General features: G+C 45.6%; 1 protein-coding gene across 8 annotated transcripts in view; it reads right to left on the reverse strand.

Moving 5' to 3' along the window:
• COL27A1 (collagen type XXVII alpha 1 chain) overlaps positions 1–8,581 on the reverse strand; it is a 151,792-nt gene that overhangs the window by 114,065 nt on the left and 29,146 nt on the right. For all 8 annotated transcript variants that reach the window (XM_017745601.1, XM_017745603.1, XM_008642274.2 and 5 more), the window contains one exon: positions 1,527–1,580. In XM_017745601.1, coding sequence (XP_017601090.1) covers positions 1,527–1,580 — 54 coding nt within the window. The remainder of the gene's footprint in view (positions 1–1,526; positions 1,581–8,581) is intronic.

Consider the following 8,581-nt stretch of genomic DNA (forward strand, 5'->3'; position numbering starts at 1 on the left):
GAGCCCCCCAGCCACTGAGAATGCCGGCTGCCAGACTGTGCATTGAGATGGAGGAAAAATGCTTACAGTAAGACTTAATTTCTATTAGGTGACCAACTGAATATAAATTTACAACCAAATGATGATTTCTGATAAGTCATTAGGCTAAAAGTGTTTTTTAAAAAACCCCCTGTAGCATAGAAACATAGTTTGCTCTACAGCTTGGACCAGGCTGGATTTGCTAGGCTGGAAGTTAGATAAAAGAAGTTTAATTTGACTTATAAAACTCAACAAGTGTGATCTGGAAGTCATTGATGGAGAATAAATGCAGAACACTAGGACGTAGAACTTTTACAGGCTCACTTTTCAGGCCGTACGTGGAATTTAAACCAGCTGCTGTTCACCAGCATGTCTCCAGTGCCTAATTTTTAATCATGCAGAGGCAGCATGCCAAGTTTCCAGAATCTTTTTCCCAGAGCATCAATAGTGCTCGTAACATCTCTGCCTACTGATGAGATCATGAAAAGACAGAACTATTGCTCGCACCTTCCTCTGGTTGGCTAAGACATCCTACAGCGTCCCTGGTACTGAAAATCTCTGTTAAGTATTGCCTCTCCAAACTCCATTGTTCTTTAGTCCAACACAGATGTTATAAAATATAAACCTATTCCTTTGTAAACAATCATACCAAAGCAATCCAAACCAATTTTCCAGGAACTCCACAGTCTTTAGGTAACACAAGTCTTATACATGGAACGAGCTGGGAATTAAAACACCTTTTGGAAGGGTTTTGCTGCACACTGGATTAGGACCCCTCCAGAGCCATATTTGTGCTCAATCCCAGGCAAAGGGAGAGGGTCCAGCTGCCGGGGGTGATTCCCACCTCGCTGTGATCCAGCTGCCAGCTGGAGGGAATGTGTGTACAGGAGAAAAGGACAGAACACAGGGCCCCTGGCACTGCAGGAGGTCTGTGAGCCCTCATGGGAGAGGTAAGGGTATCTAGAAGGAAGCCATGAGATTAGTTTTGGAGGACTGATGGAGTTCAGAGTTCCCAGAAACTCTGGAGAGGGAAAGCAAGAAGAAGGAGTTTCAGGAGGAAGAAAGCAGAGGAAGACACTGGGTGCTGCCAGTCACCCCTGCCACTGTCCAGACTCAAAGGTGGAGGAACAGGCTGCAAAATTCAGAGGAGAGAAATAAGAAAGCAAAGAAAATCAGAGCTGGTGAAGCTCTGGAGTGGGAGGATTCCACTGCCCTTGTCTAACGCAGCAGTTTGCGCCCTGGCACAGGCATAGCTTAAGCAGTATCCTAATTAGGCAGTCTTTGAAATTCAGGAGAACCAAGGATGGAGGCACAGAGCAGGGTCTCTCTGGGCACAGGAAAAGGCCTTGGCTGTGATGCTGGAGAGCCCCTGTGAGAGCAGACTGGAGGGAGAAATGGCTTCAGCGACTGTCTTTTTGTACACATCAGGGTTAAAAAAAAGCTGTCCTTCCCCCAGGATGTCCTGTGGGGTGGGAAGCTGAAAGCTCCTCGCACCAGTTCATACTTACTTTCAGTCCTGGGGGACCAGGTGAGCCAGGGTTTCCATGGGGACCCGGAGGACCCTAAAATACACAACAAACACAAAACAGAGTCAAAAGGAGACAGTGGGAATCTACATTAATCCTGGAGCAGCCGAAAGCCGCTGGCTGTGCTGTGCCAGACTTAACCCACAGCCCCAGATCCAGTGCCCTGGCAGGGGGATGGTGGCACTGGACCCTCCCTGGCACCCACAGAGGGGGAAACTCAGTTGTGGGTTCCCACTGGCCTCTACAGAAGGGGATGTGTGTCTGTCACCACAAGACATGTCATGACACTGAGATAATTTGGGTAAACCAAACATTCCACAGGTCAGGGGAGTCCAAGCTCTGGGGGGAGTCCAAGCTCTGGGAGGAGCCCCAGCAGAAGGGGATGGAAGCAGGTGGAGGGGAGCAGAAGTGTGCGGGGGTGTTAACAGTATTTTTTTTTTTGGTGAGAATTGAAGAGAGCAGAAGTAATCACTACAGGAAAACTGTTCAGCTCTTTGGGGTGAACTCATTTTCTCTACAAGCCAACCAGACTTTTGCCTTTAGAGGTTGGAAAGAAAATGGATAATCAGACAAGAAAACAGTGGGAATAGCAGTAAGTCCATGTAAACCCTTTAAATCCGTATTTTACATAGCTAAATCTATATTTTTCCTTAGTTCTCACAAGCCAGTGACACTGCCAGAGTATCCACCTCAGATCACATATACCAGTATCTCCTTTTACATCGTATTTTAAAAGTACCCTGCGTATTTTCCGAAGACTATTTAAGGAGTTATCTGGAATAAGCAGCTAAGAATAGTTTATGCCTGGATTGTACACAGCACAGAAGATCTGCTAACCTTTCAGGCAGAAGTAATAACAATTCTAAGTCCTCTTGAACACGTTCCTGGGAGATGAAACAACCTGAAGGTTCAACTCCAAGAATTCTGCCAAGAACGTGTGAGAGTTCTACAGCACCATGAGGAGCCCTTTATGTACCCTCAAGTTCGGGGAGTACCAGCAAAGGGATAAAACACACTCGGGCACTTTCTCAGCAAGCTGTAGAATTTCTAATGAGCATTTTAGGGCCAAAATCTTCAGGGTCTGATTTCCAAGGAAAATCACTGCAGTTAAACATGCCACTGCTAGCCAAGTTCAGTGCCCTTGCTCTCTTCTGAGAGTATCAGTGCACTGATCTCTATTCAGTTTTATTTTTACTGCATTTTAATAGAAAATAATGCCTTTTAAAATTGCATCTTGTGGTACAGACAGTTCCTGAATGCTCAGTGCTATTTCACAATATGCTGCTCTGCTGAAAGAGGGGGTTTAATTAAAAGATTGAGACTGAACTTTTCAAATGGCAATTTTTACCCAAGTTAACATCCCATTCTTAAATTCCTCCTAGATTTTCAGCCTGAACCCAAATACATTTATTGCTCCATTCTTAATTTGCTTCCACATTTTCACCTGAAATTCTCCTGTTTAGCCTGGCTGTGAATTTCCAGTGAAACTGAAACAGCTTTAATTAAATTAAGGTGCTTGAGTATCAACTTCTCATTTGAAAACCAATACAGTTGCTGTAGCTAGAGTACCTGGACACTGAGGAGTCTTAAATAAATTAATCTTCCCAGCAAACTGTGGAATCACTTGCCCACCTTATTGGGTGGGACACTGAAACAGAGACTGAATGTGCTGCTTAAGGTAATTCAACAAGACTGTAGTGCCAAAAATGCTTCAATCCAAGTCTTTCAAGTCTCAAATATGTAGGAAAATTATTAATAAGTGACAAAAATCAGAACAGCAAAGTCTCTATAAAAGATGAGTCCCTAAAAAGCTTTTACATGGAAGCAATAATCAGGGTAGCTCTGAACAGGGTTAATAAATCCAGCCTACTGCTGGATTTGAGGAGGGAATTCAGCTGTAACTCAACTTTGGAGTGAGGCAGCTTGGCCCAAAGCCCACATCAGTGCAGTCATTTGAAGTTTGTGCTCCACCGTAGCCCAGGGCAGGCTTACTACAGTGTCAGGCTGGAGGGAGCAGCTTGGTGTGGTGTGACTCCCAGATGAAAGTGATGCTTTCCAAGAGGAAACCTGGAACGTGGGAAGCTCAGCTGCCAATCCAGAACTCCTGGATAAGAGGCTAATCACACCCCCAGCAAAATCTGTGGTGCAGGTTCTTCCAGAGTAAACCAAAGCACAGCAACAAAATCCCAAAACATCTTAACCAGAAGGAGGGGAGAAGGGATGAAGAATCCAGTCACAGTTTCTAGTGATTAAAAGTGTGATTATGAAAACAGAGACTCCTGAGATAAAATAGAGCCTTCACCACCGAGTTCAATGAGTCTGACAGAGTATATCCAGTATAATCCAGGCAAAGGAAGGTCAGAGACTCATCCTGTCCCTAAAGACCAATGTGGTCTTATCCTAGTGGAAGTGGCCACATCCTGGTGATGAAGTGACAGTGGGAAGTCCAGTCTGGCGTGAAGGAAACTGCTGTGACCAGTTCTGGGGCTTGTGTTAGGCATCTGAAACTGCTCTGGGAATTGTGGAGAGAAAAGGGTGTTGTCTGCCAGCAGTACTAAAAATTGTAAAAAATAATTGATCTTGATGTGTTCCAACATGGTGAGTCCCAAATCTGTGATGCTACCCACATTCTTGGCAGAGGGGGAAGATGCTGAGTGGTACAGTTAGATGAGCTGAGAAACAAAAGGCTCAGGACAGTAGCTGCCTCAGGAGCTGTCAGCAACAGTTAATTGCTATATTTTATTAATTCAATCCTGAATTAATTCGATTTATCACTCCCACCTAGAAATTTGGATTCTCCTAAATATATTTATCATCAATACATCGGTTTTGCTCCTCTACACACAGGGTAGGACAATGCTGAGACCACTGAATGAAAAAATCCCACTGCATGTGTCACTATATGCTTGGGTGCTCATTTTCCCACCCACTTTGGCTTCCTATGTCTGCTGAAACAATCCAATCTAGCAGCAGGCAAACTTGCATCTGAAACCTTCCAAGCCTTGTACCAGAAACTCAGTGGAAAATTTTACCGTGGGACAGCAGCAGCCTGAGGCTACTCCATGGCACAGAGACCAGAACAATCCCTGAATGTGCTCTCCAAGCAAGGAGGGGTTGCCCGTCTCCCTGGAATGTCTTCTACGTGAATGATGCTACTTGAGAAGGACACTGAGCCGCTCAGTTCAGCTTGGGGATGCCTGGAGATGGGACCCTGCTCACAGAAGTGCTTTTATGGCTAATGGTTCACAGCCCACAAAAATTAACAGAAGTGTAACTGTGCATAGCTCCCCCCAACCCTCCAGCATTCACAAGGAGGGGAAAAAAAAAAAATCCTCCCAACTCCTGCTAAATGCTAGAGAGCTTCAGTCAGAGGAATGACTGCTCATTTGAAACTCATTATGTCTTGGGGTTTCACTGTGGAAAGCAACTTTTTTTGCTTCTGACCTACAGATCCCACAGTGACCCCTGGCTTACTGAAAAAGAGATAAATATTAGAAGTGAAGCCAAGCAAACTGTTTCTTTAAACACTTTTCAGAAATTGGAAAGTCTTCCTAATGGAATGAGGATACTGGGGAATCTCCACAACTGACTGAGTTGCTTGTTTCAGGGAGGAAGCCCTGCATTTCAAAGGAAAGGGAGATTTTTTCCAACCACAGACCAAATGTAACAGGGACGTGTTACACTGGGACCTCACAGTCTTTCAAGCTGCTGTGGTTCACAGGAGGATGGCAAGTGCATCCTGAAGCATCAGGGAGTGCATATGTATTCCCTTCACCCATCCATTTTGACTTCTCCCATGTTGTCTCAGAGTTTAAACAAACCAAGAGCAATTACAGCATGTCAGGCTTTTTATTGCTGATTCTGCCTCTGGCCTGTTGTGTGGACAGGGATAAAACACTTCTTGTACCTGTGTTTCCTCACTTGTTGGAGAAGGAGTGACTTCCAGTGGGACCTGGCTTCCTGAGTTAAGTGTTTTGGAAAGTTTGGCTGTTGCTCTTTCCTTGCTATCCTGGGGGCTCAGCAAACAACCAAAGCCAGATTGGACAGGGCTTGGAGCAACCTGGTCTAGTGGAAGGTTCCCTGCCCATGGTGTTAGGTTGGAACAAGATGATCTTTAAGGTCCCTTTCAACCCAAACCATTCCATGAACTGGACTCCTGTCTGGCATGTATCTGAGACTTGCTGTTTCCTTCACGTAGAGGTAAAACTGGGATTTCCACAGCCTCATCTGGAAGGCAGAGTTTAAGTGTCAACTCCTCACAGCACTTTTCTGCAGTCCTGATCAAACTGTGGGCACTTTGCTGGTCAAACTACACCAGTGAGGGCTGGAATGAGTCACCATTTGTGGTGAAGGCAGACGTGCTGTCCAAACCCCTCATGCAGACAGCACTGGGTGAAGCTCACAGAGCCCGGGGTGAAGCAGGAACAAGCTACAATGGTGAAGGAGTTATTGCTCCAGTGGGAGCTCTTTGTTGACAGCTCCTTGTAGAGCTTGTTGGCACATGCCTAAGAGCAAATCCCAGCCTCAGCCTCTGCCTCCCTGGGAAACCCTAATGTTTGAAGAAATGCAAAAGTCAGAAATAAAAGCTCAACACACATGGCTTGCACAGAACAGGGGGTGTCACCCAGTGGCACCACTCACACTCACCACCATGGAAAAGCTGTCCCACAACCTGCCTGGCATTCCACATCATATAAAGCTGAGGAAATCCTTTATTGCTAACACTGTCATTCCCTTAGACCTTACACAGACACTTGATAAGGCACACAGCATATTTATCCAAGAACAAGCAGTGTGGACAGACCTCTTATTATGCCTCAAATTCGTTAGTGCAGACGTGAAAGGTGAAAACCATCCTAGCTGGATATAGACAGAGAGAAACCCTTCCTGGAGAGCACACGTGGCAGTACAGCAATATCTCTGCAGATTGGAGAGCTCCTGAGATAATGTTATTAGCCATTACTATTGCATTTTTTAACTTCTTTGCCTTGGAGTCCCTCAGGAAATAATGAGAAGAAGAAACACTCAATTTTCACTTGTTATGAAAATGAAAATTTGCATTCATAGCTGCAGAGAGCAGAGCACAGGAATAGCCTGAATCTCTCTCAGTGGGTCCCTGCTGCTGAGTGACAGGGTGTACAACTAACTCCATGCTCCTGAAATGGGAATTGGCTTTTAACAATGGAGAAATTGTCATTTTCAACAAGACTACGACTATCCATTCTGCTACCCTGCCTTGGATTGCTCTTGAATGCTGAGATATGTCCTGATCAGAATCTCTTCCATGCTGTTACAGAGGCTGGGATGTGCCTTGGCAAAGCAGGTGGCACTGCCTACATGGAAGAGCCACCCACAGACTGCACAGGCAAGTCTGGTGATACTCATCTGCTGAAAACCAGGAGACAGATCCATGGGATCAGCCAGATTTTCTTACAGACTCTCACCCACCACAGTCTCACCCTCAAGGCAAAGGCTAATCAGAGATTTCATTTTACCCTGACCAACATGGGGGGAAAAAAGGGAGGAGACAATATGGAGTGGAAATTCTGCACTACACATCAGCATGGGGCAACTTCACAGCTACAGAAAGTCACAAGTCAAATGCTGCTACTGGATTTTCAAATGCACTGTTGTACTACCTGTTGTAAGTAACTACCTGTTGTAGGTAACTGTACAAACATTAGTAACGTAGAAATTATGCAAGTTACAGCAAGGGCAATTAAATCTCATGCATTAGGCCATAAACTGCTTTGGTGACAAAAAGATCCTTCCTTTCCTCTGCATCCAGCACTGAAAAGTTGCCTGCGATGTTCACCTCTCCTCTGGAGCTCCAAACTTGGCCTGGAGCTTGATGGGACACCTCATGGCTTATCCATGGGCTGGTGCAAGAACTCTGCTGCTGCTTTTTTGGAGGAGAGGTAGAACATGACCCCTGCAATGTTGCACATTTGTTTTTAAGTTGTTCAAGCACAACAAAAGCAAAAGATGCAAGAATTCCCCTAAGCCTGTCTTAGTTCCTGGCAGCTCCACTTTCCAATGAAATCCCTAAACCCCAAAGAGACACATAAAAAAATTGCTAGGAGAAACACATCCCAAAGTCAAAACAATTTAGGCACAGAGCAGTCCTGTCTCCAGTGCTCCAGGCTAGACATTCACAGAGTGACCCTTCTGCCCCTTCCCAAAATTAGCACAGCCTGTTTGCAGATGTCTGAGCCAAGCCAGGCTCAGCTGTGCTGAGCACTTCCTAACTGGGAACTCTTTCCTGGACCAATTCTCAGCACCTCTGGCAGGGACTGAGCTCAGAAACCCTCTGTTGCTTATTGTCTTTCAGAGGATCATCTTAAATATAGGATGGAGCATGCCACAGCTGGGGAGTAACAGACAATTATGACACAGCTTCCATGATGCTGTTTCTTTCAAAAAAACCTCAAGTGGAATTGGGATGTAGAGCTGAAATTTGGTCACTCATACAGCAGGCAGGGAATGCAGCTGGGGACTCCAGACCTGGAGTTTAGTTTGCAAACCACAGGATTGCCAGCAGTAACACCAAACACCCCTCATAAGCAATGAGCTGGGATAAGAACCAGCTTTAATGGGGATGCCAAGAAATGCAAACTCTGGGCAATCTACTGATGTGGGAACTGCTTGGGCACTTCTGACAGAAGATATCAGGGCTGATGCTTCACTAAAAAACTTCTCTAACGTGGAACAGATTGTCCCATCTATAAACACGAGCCTGGTGCTGCCTAATCCTGCTCACTTACAGCCCAAATCAACTTTCAAGGCTGTTCACACAGGCCCAGGCTCCAGGGGTCCTGCAGACCTGCATTTCACCATTGGAGAAAGGAGATGAGTTTATTTTTGCTGGCTACTGCAAGATCTCACAGGATTCTAACAAGTGTCCCAGGGGAATGCCTCCTCCCCCCAGACTCTCTTTCTGTTAATTGCCCATCATTGTCCTGCCGCCTGACTCAGAGATAACTCCCTCCGGACTATCTTCTGTTAATGAGCCTAATCAACACTTTGCCTCATGACTC

The sequence above is a fragment of the Corvus brachyrhynchos genome, unplaced genomic scaffold (assembly GCF_000691975.1).
Source record: "Corvus brachyrhynchos isolate BGI_N302 unplaced genomic scaffold, ASM69197v1 scaffold59, whole genome shotgun sequence".
NCBI lineage: Eukaryota > Metazoa > Chordata > Aves > Passeriformes > Corvidae > Corvus > Corvus brachyrhynchos.